Here is a 13,801-nt window from a genome sequence, read left to right as displayed (position 1 = left end):
CCCTCACCCTCCCTCACCTAGTCCCTCACCCTCCCTCACCTAGTCCCTCACCCACCCTCACCTGGTCCCTCACCCTCCCTCACCTAGTCCCTCACCCTCCCTCACCTAGTCCCTCACCCACCCTCACCTGGTCCCTCACCCTCCCTCACCCTCCCTCACCCTCCCTCACCTAGTCCCTCACCCACCCTCACCTGGTCCCTCACCCTCCCTCACCCTCCCTCACCCTCCCTCACCTGGTCCCTCACCCTCCCTCACCTTGTCCCTCACCCACCCTCACCTGGTCGCGTGACCAGGTCTGGGACGAACACAATCATCCCAAATCGAGTCTCGACTATTATCATTAAATAAAAAGATTTCGAGGGCCTCCACTTGCATATATTTGTTTATTTACATCTCTGCGTGTGGAAGAGCCAGAGGCATTTAGCAGTTTAGGGAGAAGCGGTCTTCATGGCGCCGGTGATGGTGAGTGAGGGTGGTTGCTGGAGGTGGGAGGGAGCCTGGTAGATTACTGGAGGTTGGAGGCAGGTAGTTAGATTGTTGGAGATGAGAGGGAGGAAGGGGAGGTAGATTGTTGGAGGTTAAACTAGGTGGAAGTGAAACAACTTTCCATGGAAGGGAAGCAAGCTTGTGGGAGGGGAGATGGTTGGGGAAGTGTAGGTGGGAGGGGAGATTGTTGAAGGTGAGAGAGAGAGATGTGTAAGATGGAGCGAGGTGACAGCAGGCAGGCGGGGGCAACGACCCCTCGGACACGAGTGGTGGCTGAGAGATATGATGGCCAAGAGTAGCTATGGCCTGGTGGAACGGTGGCTGGGTGGAGCGGTGGACCGCCAGGTGGAGCTGTGGACAACCAGGTGGAGCGGTGGACCGCCAGGTGGAGCGGTGGACCGCCAGGGGGAGCGGTGGAGCGCCAGGTGGAGCGGTGGACCACCAGAGGGAGCGGTGGAGCGCCAGGTGGAGCGGTGGACCACCAGGTGGAGCGGTAGACCGCGAGGTGGAGCGGTGGACCGCCAGGTGGAGCGGTGGACCGCCAGGTGGAGCGGTAGACCGCCAGGTGGAGCGGTGGACCGCCAGGTGGAGCCGTGGACCGCCAGGTGGACCACCAAGTGGAGCGGTGGACAGACAATGACAAAGTTGAGGGTTGAACACCGCTGGCAGCAGGAGTGGAGGTGGGCGAGTTTGCCACAGGTAAACACAGCGAGGCGGCCAGTCTCCGGCTGCCTCATATTACGGAACCCTTTTCCAGATGCAAAATTGGATTCGGGGACGAGAAGTTAAACTGAAAACTTCGTTTTTAGTTTTTTAGATGCCATTCCTCTTCATTTTCAGAGGAGAGTTGGCAGCGCGGCGCCTAATTTAAACATCGCATGGAGAACTTTGAGGAATATGAGAACAGTGTTGTTTAGCATTTTGTTTATGTGTTTATCCTTCACCGTGTGCAATTAAATGTTGAAAAATGCACATTCCTTAACCCGGCCAAAGACAGCAAAGCGTTGTATTACTGCATATCTCCGTACTATAAAATGGTCACATATTCACTTGAACACATACAGAGATGACAAAATCCCATGAATAAAAACCTTCCTTATGAAGAGATTAAGAACGTTACACGTACCTTCTCTACCCACCACACAGTAAGGAGTCACATCACCAAAGTATATAAACAGATGTAAGAATATAACACCGGGGGATATACGTAAGGTGACCAGACCACACACTAGAAAGTGAAGGGACGTCCTGGACCATTCGCAAGTCGATTGTGTCCTGAACCATTCTCACAATCGACTTGAGAATGGTCCAGGACGGACCGAAACATCGTCATCCCTTCACTTTCTAGTGTGTGGTTTGGTCGACATATATCATCCACGCTAATGCGAATCCTCGTCTGCATATACATAAGGTTTTAAACATATCCAAACAAAACAGAACTCGAAACAATAGATATGAATTGGAGAAGTTCAAATTCAGGAAATATCTGAAAAAAACAATAATTTGGAAACAGGAGTGTTGATTTATGACACCAATTACCAGATAACATAACAGACGTGACACAAATGGATTGTTTCAAACATCAATCATCCACATCCTAACCTATCTCACCCCTTCACCTAGACCGTCTTCCTCGGGGTTGCTACACCTTACAAAAGGTGGTCCTCCACAACTGAACCTTGTAGAGGCCCACCTGATATCCTGTATATACAATCCTTGTATACACCAATACACCACCTTGTATACACAATCCCTCGTACCCTACTGGTCTGAGCTATGTCAATTGCAACGCGATAATGGACCGAACACCAGTTGATTTTGTACTGAACAATTCATTATATACAATTTCGCTTTCCACATTGCAGCCAATTACAATCAAGCACTCGGGGGGGGGGGGCTTTTGTAGACTTTCCTTGCTATCGCAATTATAACCTTGATTGTGAGTATAGCGGCAGTAACACAATCACTATCAACAATGAACAATAATGACGCCAGCAACAATTGTAATATTGGTAGCACTAACAGCTCATCAGCAACAGTAATCTCAACAACAGCATCAGCAACAATAACAACAGAAGCAGCAATAACAACAGAAGCAGCAATAACAACAGAAGCAGCAATAACAGAAGCAGCAATAACAACAGGAGCAACAATAACAACAGAAGCAGCAATAACAACAGAAGCAGCAATAACAGAAGCAGCAATAACAACAGGAGCAACAATAACAACAGAAGCAGCAATAACAACAGAAGCAGCAATAACAACAGGAGCAACAATAACAACAGAAGCAGCAATAACAACAGGAGCAACAATAACAACAGAAGCAGCAATAACAACAGAAGCAGCAATAACAACAGAAGCAGCAATAACAGAAGCAGCAATAACAGAAGCAGCAATAACAACAGAAGCAACAATAACAGAAGCAGCAATAACAACAGGAGCAACAATAACAACAGAAGCAGCAATAACAACAGAAGCAGCAATAACAGAAGCAGCAATAACAACAGGAGCAACAATAACAACAGAAGCAGCAATAACAACAGAAGCAGCAATAACAACAGGAGCAACAATAACAACAGAAGCAGCAATAACAACAGAAGCAGCAATAACAACAGAAGCAGCAATAACAGAAGCAGCAATAACAACAGGAGCAACAATAACAACAGAAGCAGCAATAACAACAGAAGCAGCAATAACAACAGAAGCAGCAATAACAACAGGAGCAACAATAACAACAGAAGCAGCAATAACAACAGAAGCAGCAATAACAGAAGCAGCAATAACAACAGAAGCAGCAATAACAACAGAAGCAGCAATAACAACAGAAGCAGCAATAACAACAGGAGCAACAATAACAACAGAAGCAGCAATAACAACAGAAGCAGCAATAACAGAAGCAGCAATAACAACAGGAGCAACAATAACAACAGAAGCAGCAATAACAACAGAAGCAGCAATAACAGAAGCAGCAATAACAACAGGAGCAACAATAACAACAGAAGCAGCAATAACAACAGAAGCAGCAATAACAGAAGCAGCAATAACAACAGGAGCAACAATAACAACAGAAGCAACAATAACAACAGAAGCAACAATAACAACAGAAGCAGCAATAGCAACAGAAGCACAAATAACAACAGAAGCAGCAATAACAACAGAAGCAACAACAACAGAAGCAGCAACAACAACAGAAGCAGCAATAACAACAGAAGCAGCAACAACAACAGAAGCAGCAATAACAACAGAAGCAGCAATAACAGAAGCATAAACAACAGACGCAGCAATAACAACAGAAGCAGCACAAACAACAGAAGCAGCAATAACAACAGAAGGTTAACAACAACAGAAGGTTAACAACAACAGAAGCACAAACAACAGACACAGCAACAAATGCATTAACAAGAGCAGTAACAATATGGGTCTCCCACTCTTAACATTAATACATTAATACAATCAAAACTGTATAACTGGAGACTGAGACGCCTGGGACACCAGCCATCATCACACACCACAAAAATATCCCCCTCTCGCATCGCTCTCAAATTGGTCTTGGCTGCATAATGGAGGACAAAGAGAGTTCTTAAATTGCTCGCATTATTAAGGGTAGGTTTGAGAGTTTTGTTCTAAGAGTTTTAAGTGTGGGTAATGAGCATGTAGATGACCTCCACTGACCCCTACACACTCTTTGAGGCGAGAACGTTAAGAGTTAACCCTTAAAGAGCCTTCAGTGTGTACGACATTTGCTGACATCTTAAAAGCTGTTCTACTTGCACAGATACAACATTCCCATCTTAATTTAAATTTTACATTTTCATATGTGATATGAAAAGCAATTTAAGAAAGCCGATGCAAAATGGAGTTCTATTAGAACGTTCTTGCGAATTTTCCATTTGCTCGGTCTTGAGTCCAACGTCCAACGTTCAACGTTCTTGCCAACGTTCAGTTCTTGCCAATATACACAATAACAGTGAAAAAAACATTAAACACTTCCAGGTGCGCCTGTACAGCATGGAATGTACGAACCGACCGACACTAGCACGTGGGAAGTGGGAATAATAGCAGGTACGAAGTGTATGTAGGTCCCGCGTCTCACAAGTGATCTGGTGAGAGTTCGTATCCCGGGCAGGACGGATTGACTGGGTGCCACTCTTTTAAATGTTCGTCTTTGTTCAACAAGCAGTAATTGGGTATCTGGCTGTTAACCGATTGGTGGGTGGTGTTCCAGAGGGAACTAGTGGGTAAGGCTTACCATGAGTTATGGGAAGGGAAAGCGCTCAGCCTGCTAGTATGAGTCAAACGTCGTCTGTTCCTGTGATCACATGTGTTGAAATGGGAATCTGGCAGGTATACAGGGGAGGATATAGAGTGTTTTTTTTTACAAATATTTCAGTACAGGCCCTAAGGCTCTGGCTGGACCAGTGAGTGTTACTCGTTTCTCGTTTCCGTCTTACTTAGACGGTATAGCGACGGACTTCTTCCTGCACGCCAGCCTTGAGTTCAAAACAGTGGAAGTGGTTGGGCACATTCCGTTTTATCCCAGATACATGTAATCATATCCTTTCCAATTACGATATAACTGTGCTGGGTTAGCACTTTCTGCAGGCGAGGAGTCACAATAACGTGGCTAAAGTATGTTGACCAGACCACACACTAGAAGGTGAAGGGACGACGACGTTTCGCTCCGTCCTGGACCATTCTCAAGTCGATTGTCTTCACTTTGTAGTGTGTGGTCTGGTGATCATTAGCACTTTCTCTTCATAATTACTTTAACTTTATTTCCCAGGATTTTTGTAACATACTACTAAAGATTACATCCATCTCAGTATTTGGAGATGCTTCTCTAATATGGAACGTCTTCAACTGTATATATATACATTGTATATATCACATTATATATGATATACACATGATATATACATTGTATATATCTCAATGTAACTGTGAAAAATGGCAAGAGATGTTGAGTGTCTGAGACCGATATTTCAGCTGTTAATCTTGCATCTTAAACCTCAAGTGTAGTGCAGGATTGAGCGCCCCCCTGCAGGCGTGTGTTGCAAAGCTTCTGGTGTTTGTACACAATGTTTCGAGAGGAGTGTTTTGAGGCCCGGGGGATGTGTGCTCCGTCCTGAATGATATTGCTTCTCTGAGTAAATCCAGTTGGATCTGGCAGGTCAATTATCTGCTCGAGACACTGGGTTGGTGCGGCTGAGAAAGCTTCAGTGTCTGATATGATCAGTCGGAGGCGCTGAGTCTATCGACCTGCTTTCTTGGCAAACATATCACGCCTCTACTCTCTCGCTCCAGGGGACTTACTTTAGCAGAGAGAACGCACACACTTGCTTTAGGTATTCTCCAATGGTTTTCTGAATACATCTGGATAAACTGATGTGTTCTTTAGAAACATCTGCGTAAATATTCGAAATAATCTCGAACATGAGAAAAAAGTGTACCTCCGAAGGCAGTATTGGAATGATTTATTCATTGTAATCTATGGCGAACTTTTCTTAGTCGAGATAAAATTTAACATGGAAATCTGAGCAACCCTAACCTAACTTACTTTGCCTAATGATGACCAGACCACACACTAGAAGGTGAAGGGACGACGAACGTTTCGGTCCGTCCTGGACCATTTTCAAGTTGAGTAAGCCATTTTCAATCGATTTGAAAATGGTCCAGGACGGACCGAAACGTCGTCGTCCCTTCACCTTCTAGTGTATGGTCTGGTCAACATACTTTAGCCACGTTATTGTGACTCATCGCCTGCTTACTTTGCCTAACATAACCTATCCTAACATAATGATGTTCTCAATACTGTATAATATAGTAGATGAGGTATCCGGCGATACCTAGGTCGATCTGGTAGCCAGATCTAACCCAACATGTCCTTCCCATCTTCCCCTACACACACCTTCCTTGTTTCCCCTCACACACACACACCCTTCTCGCCTCCTCCCATCCCTGTAACTATCTTAGACACACACTGTCTTCATCGCTGTAAACACCTCCACACCCCTCCCTAACACCACACTCTTCCCATCTCGACTTCATATATGTTATCATCATCACTACATGGGCTGGGTTCCCTATCTACAAACTTTCCTCTCCCTCACCACCTTCCTTACCTTTCACCACCTTCCTTATCTTTCACCACCTTCCTTATCTTTCACCACCTTCCTATCGTTCACCATCTTCTCTGCCCTTCTACCACCTCTACTTTTTCACCAATTTCTCTTTATCCTTGTAACCCTTTTCACTAAACATGGTCTTCCTTTAATCATCATGTAGAAAAGAATGTTTGATGATCCATAGTAAAGATGGAAGCTTATATTTAGCGAGATTAGAATCATTTGCTATTTTATGAGAGGGGTGGATGACTATCCCCCGAGCATATATATATATATATATATATATATATATATATATATATATATGTATATATATATATATATATATATATATATATATATATATATATATTATATAATATAATTATTTATTTATTTAAACACACACATCTCTAGGAGACAGCCCGTGCAGCTGTCTAACTCCCAGGTACTTATTTCCTGCTAGGTGAACAGGGATATCAACTGAAACTCTGCTCATTTGTTTTTGCCTCGACCGCGAATCAAACCCGGGGCCTTAGGAATAAGACCTCCCGTGGGTTGTCCACTGTGTCCCACACTGTGTGTGTGCGTGCAAATGTGTGTGTATTCGCGATAACCCGTGTGCGTGTTTTGCATGTGAGTCACTGACACAACCCTCACTGTAATCACCGCCTCAAACCATAGCCAGATAACATGCCTCTATATCCATATGTCTCAAGCTTAACCAGATAAATGAAGTCGGTCGACGTTAACGACACAGTCAACATATAACTAGTCAAAAGCAAGCAAGATCTTGCCGCGACATTCAGGTCTTGTTATCACGAATTTCACACAAACACCATCAACTTTGCACACGGAGGCACTTGCTTGTTCACATTTCAAAGGTTTAAGCCGCGGTAAAACTGAATGGCCGTCTTCTCAGAAACAATGAGAGTTTGAGGAAAAAGTTAAGTCGAACTTGCTCACCAACATCAGATGCTGAGGTTTTCTTCCCCCGCCGCCAGAGAACGAGTGCTTCATGCAGCGCCAAGAATATTGTCTTGGTAAACGTTCAATTCAATGATGAAACAAGACAAAATGCAAGACGTTATCCCCTTCGTGGGTCTGTACTTACCTGTACGTTCTTGCAGAGTAGAGGGAGGCTTCCACTTACTCTGTGTGTATCACTATTTGCATTTACTAGTCGTGAATGCAGGATCGAGCTGCTAGCTCTTGGGCCCCGCCTTTCCAACCATCTAATGCACTGACTCCAGTCGCGTGCTCGAGCGCGCGAATCTGTGCGTGTGTGTGTGTGTACATTTAAATGTGCCTGAGGGTCGTGCTTCGGCACCCGGGCCCCGGGTTTCCATTTGCTAGTAGTCTGGTACAAAATATATGGACTAGATATGATAAGAGGAAAATAGTTCCAGAGTCAGTACATTAAACAACCGATGGTTAGAAAGAGGGGGGATTCCAAGAGCCAGTAGCTCGATCCTGCAGACACACATAGTAAATACGCACGCAAGCACACACACACACACACACACACACACACACACACACACACACACACACACACACACACACACACACACACACACACACACACACACACACAACATACACACACACACACACACACACACACACACACACACACACACACACACACACACACACACACACACACACACACACGCACACACACACACACACACGCACACACACACACACACCTAAATCAATTCTCTCTATCTTTAGCACAAAAGCCTTGTCCAAATACCTCACCTGGAAATCCCCAACAACAGCCACATTTAATATAGCACAAGCATCCTCAACATCCCCAACACTGCACAACATCGTCAACAACACGTAAGGTAATCCTCGCCAGGCTTGATCACGATAACCAAAAACACAAATAAAAGTTTTATTCCTCACAAAATGTTTCAACTGGGAACCTCCCGATCCGGCCATTTCCAGGGAATCCCAATAAATCCAGCTTTCCGCTAAATGCTTTTCAGTCTCGCGATGATAAGCTTTGCATAACCGAATTCAGAATAGGCCGAATTCATGCTTGTTGACGGGTAGGTTAGGTCAGGTTATTTTATGTTGAATTATGTTAGGTTAGGTTAGGTTAGGCCAGGGTAAGTTAGGTTAGGTTAGGTTAGGTTAGGCCAGGGTAAGTTAGGTTAGGTTAGGTTAGGTTAGGTTAGGTTAGGCCAGGGTAAGTTAGGTTAGGTTAGGTTAGGCCAGGGTAAGTTAGGTTAGGTTAGGTTAGGCCAGGGTAAGTTAGGTTAGGTTAGGTTAGGCCAGGGTAAGTTAGGTTAGGTTAGGTTAGGCCAGGGTAAGTTAGGTTAGGTTAGGTTAGGCCAGGGTAAGTTAGGTTAGGTTAGGTTAGGCCAGGGTAAGTTAGGTAGGGTTATGTTAGGCCAGGTTAAGTTAGGTTACGTCACACAAGGTTAGCTTCGGTCAGGTTAGATTATTTCAGGCTAGGTCAAGTCAGGTAGGTAAGGTCAAGATGAGTAAATTGTAACGCTTAAGTCATATGTAATATTCCTGAAAATTTATAAACATTTAACCTATGCCTTGTTTTCCATTGTCTGCGAAAACTAATGAATGGCATTGTACTACAATTAAAATATGCACTGCAACTGCCGTGGTAATTTGTACCGTGTTTACATCTGGCCACCTCATCAACTGCCCGCCATCTGGCCAACTCATCAACTACCCGCGTTATACCACAACATGATCACACTCATGTGTGGAGGCAAGTCATCACAGCAACCTTGCTCTTCACAGCCACAACCTGGAAGCTCCAGCTACTGAAGATTGCCTGCTGGAAGCTCCAACAACTGAAGCTGACTCTCTCCTTTTCTCTCTCCTTTTCTCTCTCCATTCTCATGGCGTGTTTGCTGCTGCACACACACACACACGACTAAGCACACATTGTCCGGGTGACGCATGTTTGCTTAAAATGTTAGCAAACAACGTTCTTAACCAATTACAGTTTATCATTGTTGAACAATATTTCCTTGCAACCACTTGGGCTGGACGGTGGAGCGACGGTCTCTGAGACAGTACTGTAACCCTGAGAACCATATACTGATGCCCTGAGACAGTACTGTGGCCCTGAGAACTATATACTGCTGCCCTGAGACAGTACTGTAACCCTGAGAACCATATACTGATGCCCTGAGACAGTACTGTGGCCCTGAGAACTATATACTGATGCCCTGAGACAGTACTGTAACCCTGAGAACCATATACTGATGCCCTGAGACAGTACTGTGGCCCTGAGAACCATATACTGATGCCCTGAGACAGTACTGTAACCCTGAGAACCATATACTGATGCCCTGAGACAGTACTGTGGCCCTGAGAACTATATACTGATGCCCTGAGACAGTACTGTGGCCCTGAGAACCATATACTGATGCCCTGAGACAGTACTGTGGCCCTGAGAACCATATACTGATGCCCTGAGACAGTACTGTGGCCCTGAGAACCATATACTGATGCCCTGAGACAGTACTGTGGCCCTGAGAACTATATACTGATGCCCTGAGACAGTACTGTAACCCTGAGAACCATATACTGATGCCCTGAGACAGTACTGTAACCCTGAGAACCATATACTGATGCCCTGAGACAGTACTGTAACCCTGAGAACCATATACTGATGCCCTGAGACAGTACTGTAACCCTGAGAACCATATACTGATGCCCTGAGACAGTACTGTAACCCTGAGAACCATATACTGCTGCCCTGAGACAGTACTGTGGCCCTGAGAACCATATACTGCTGCCTGTACCTCTTATCTCGACCACAGCGGCTCAGGCGACTACGCAGTTTACGACCTCGGAAGTGCTACGAGGACGTCCTCAACCCAAGATTATTATTATTGTTATTGACGTACTCGTGGCGTTTCGCAGCTCGTCAACTCCCACTGGGCACAACATGCACCAGTAACGTAGAATCAACGTTATCGACGTTGATTCAACGTCGTTCGCCCAGCATGTGGATACTGAGCTCTTTAGTAAACATAAACTGGGCCCTGTTACCTAGCAGTAAATAGGTACCTGGGAGTTAGACAGCTGCTACGGGCTGGTTCCTGAGGGTGTGTAACAAAAAGGCGGCCTGGTCGAGGACCGGGCCGCGGGGACGCTAAGCCCCGAAATTATCTCAAGATAACCTCAAGATAGGCCGCAATGATAGAGGTAAGAGGTATAATCTCGTAAGAGGACTCGTAGGAGCTTTGTTGAATGCACGTCGTCTGTGGACATAACATCCAAGAGTAATGTTGATTAAATGGTGAATTAACTTTACACTTGGATATTGCGGCCACTGGGTCCAGCCTTCAGTACGCCACTTGCATCCCGGACACCTGCTTCAGCCTCCGTCCAGTCCCCCACACCCCCAACCTCCCCCTAACACGGTCTCAACCACTACTCGGGTCATAATGGAAGCAGAATCCCACAGCATGTCAATACTTGCAGTGGTAATGTGTATTTCGTAATGTATTTGCACTAATTTCGGTTCAAGTTGCAGTTCGAGTAAGTTAATTTCGGTAATCTCCATGATTTCTGCTCTCCACAGTACGTTTTCCTGATCTGCGGCAGGATCGTTTGCATGTGATGATGAGGACATAAAACCGAGAAGGAGAAGGCAAGAGCCATCAAGACCTTGCCTGGTGGCTGAGTGCCAGGCACCAGAGGAGCGGTGCCACACGGCACAGCTGCCACATGGCGACGCTTTCATGTGGCACAGTGGAATACTAGCAGTTGTATATTTGAACACAGAGATTCTGGAACAGTAAATGGTTGGAACTCCAACCATTCTGAATGGACAGAGGCAATCAGACAGTAGTACAAGTGTTGCAGGACACTGAGACGGTGGCGTCAAGAACACCAGGAAGGGTACACTGAAACACTGAGGCAGAAAACACTGGAACACCAAGAACACTTCAGCTAGACCCTCTTACACCATTGGAAATCGTATAAGATAGCAACAGAAGCCACAGCTGGTGAGCTATCTCTATCCACACCCTGCAACTATCAACAGATACAGCTACTGCTCCTGCACATCTATCTATCTCTTTCTCATTTAATATGTTATTTAGAGGTGGGTACAGGAGCAGGAAGCTGTATCATGTATAAAATACAACAATAAGGCGCGGTACCTGGAATAGACAGGTTGAAGGGACAGCTTGTAGAAGAGATCTGGAAGATAAGGACTGGAGCCACGCGGAAACTCAAAAAGATATGAAGTAACTTTTAACTCGTAAAAAGGCGAGGTAGGACTTTAGACAAGTATGGTTTAGGGATAGGACGTGTGCCAAAGATTAAGGAAATGGAGTGGAAGTACCATTAACCACGGGACAAATATGCAGCCGGGAGTCAAGAGCGATAACGGCGACGCCTTAGCCAGCATCCTGGGATGGTTGTGGGTTAAGGTTCGCATCGCGAAGGATTCCTCAAGTGAACTCTTCAAGATTTTTATGTATTAGAGCGTGTCTTGTCAACCGGTTGTCCAGGGACATCTTATGTGGCTACGGGGGATGGAACAGTTGTCCAACGAATATCTTAATTAAGTAGTTATAGCGGAAGGCACAGTTCTCATGGGAACATTTTAAGTGGCTACGAAGGAAGGAATATTCTCCAACACGGTTACAAAAATATTCACTTACTCAAAAATAGTCATTCACACACCATACATTTACTCATCAATCTAATAAACATTAACTCACACACCAATTATTTCCTCACACCAAACATTAATTCACACACCAAACCTTCGCTCACAGTAGTAGTAGAATAATAATATAATAATAATAATAAAAATATAATAATAATAATAATAAAAATATAATAATAATAATAATAATAATAATAATAATAATAATAATAATAATAAAAGTAATAATAATAATAATTGCAAACAAGCCTAATACTGTACCTGTATTCTGGCTTATCTACAAGACGTTGCTAAGGCAGGTCAATTTGTAGACTGTGTTGACTCATAACTTTGGAAGCGACGTTAATTTCTGAATGTAGTTGCGATAATGAGAATTAAGAAAGTTTTGGAGACCCGATTGTTGGCGCCAAAAATATCACGCGGGGCTTCAGCCACTGACACCCAAGAAGAATCCCCCCTCCCCCCTTCATCCCTCCCTCTCTCTCTCTCTCTGTATATATGTATCTGGTCACTTTGACACATGACTACAATGATTAAAGAGACGGCCTGGGACTGGCTGGTGCCGCCTATGTTAATATTAACACACCATTACAGTTACCCAAGCCATCAGGCTATGCTCGCCCGAGCTGCGGCCCGCCACATCAACCCAGTTAGAACACTAACATAAATTCACGTTAATGTAGGTTACATATATATGTCTTGTTAGGACAAAGATGGGATAGGATAGGTAATTAGGTGTTTTGGTTCTGTTGGTAATTATTGACATTAGTAACTGAAGGTTGAATTAGGTACTCACGTATAAGCGAGAGGTCTCCAGGCGCCATATTCCAACATGGGTCGACCCGTCCACGAGTTCCTGCAGACCCGAAACATATTTGTTTATTTTCATACAATTGGAACTTCTGTTTTTATTATTTCAAAATATTTCGTTAATTATACCATACGACTTGTTTTATGGCAAACGAGGCAATAATTAGCAGCAAATGTTTCGTAGTATATGATAGTTATTGGTTGGTATTAAGGTGGATGAAGGCAACAGTCCTGCCTGACTCCGGGTTGAGGTGACAACGTCAACACTCCGCCAGTTTAGGAGCGTTGTGCCGGCTGCTGTGGTGGTGTGTTCACTCGCAGGGTGACTGGGGAGTGTTCACTCACCTCATGATTGATGCCACCAGTATGTCCGCCCTTCTGGAGGGACAATATAAACAATTATGTCGGCAGGACGTCAGCTGCTGACGGTAACGCCATCTCTCCCGCGTCATGCCATCCAGTCAATTACGCGCCTTTTCATTGAATTGGATATTGTTCATAAAGTTGAAGGTTTGCGCTTTCTAATTGTTTCTTCATTAAAATAATTAATAAATTGTTGTTTTATAAGAACAAAGCAATGTTAGTTCGGAGATTAACATGAGATTTGATTTGATTTCTCCCGCCATTGGTCGTAGAGGTGCCGCCATGTTGTCTGACCCAAGCCTAGTACGGGGCGATCGGCCACAGCAATTAATGTTGCAATGATATTGCCTCCGTTTTTCACCCT

At 44.6% G+C, this 13,801-nt stretch overlaps 2 protein-coding genes across 3 annotated transcripts in view; one reads left to right on the top strand and one right to left on the bottom strand.

Annotated features, from left to right (window-relative positions):
• LOC123766720 (neural cell adhesion molecule 2-like) overlaps positions 1-13,518 on the bottom strand; it is a 421,201-nt gene extending 407,683 nt beyond the window's left edge. For both annotated transcript variants that reach the window (XM_069307653.1, XM_069307656.1), the window contains exons 1-2: positions 13,420-13,518; positions 13,061-13,120 (exon numbers count right to left, since the gene is read on the bottom strand). The gene's annotated coding sequence lies outside the window, so the exon portion shown is untranslated. The remainder of the gene's footprint in view (positions 1-13,060; positions 13,121-13,419) is intronic.
• On the top strand, positions 2,462-3,754 carry LOC138353908 (mucin-22-like). The gene has a single exon (XM_069307328.1). It carries the CDS (start codon positions 2,462-2,464, stop codon positions 3,752-3,754), a length of 1,293 nt encoding a protein of 430 aa, XP_069163429.1.
• Positions 13,519-13,801: the final 283 nt, after the last annotated feature.

The sequence above is a fragment of the Procambarus clarkii genome, chromosome 60 (assembly GCF_040958095.1).
Source record: "Procambarus clarkii isolate CNS0578487 chromosome 60, FALCON_Pclarkii_2.0, whole genome shotgun sequence".
Classification (NCBI taxonomy): domain Eukaryota; kingdom Metazoa; phylum Arthropoda; class Malacostraca; order Decapoda; family Cambaridae; genus Procambarus; species Procambarus clarkii.
This window is presented reverse-complemented; position numbering and strand designations above follow the sequence as displayed.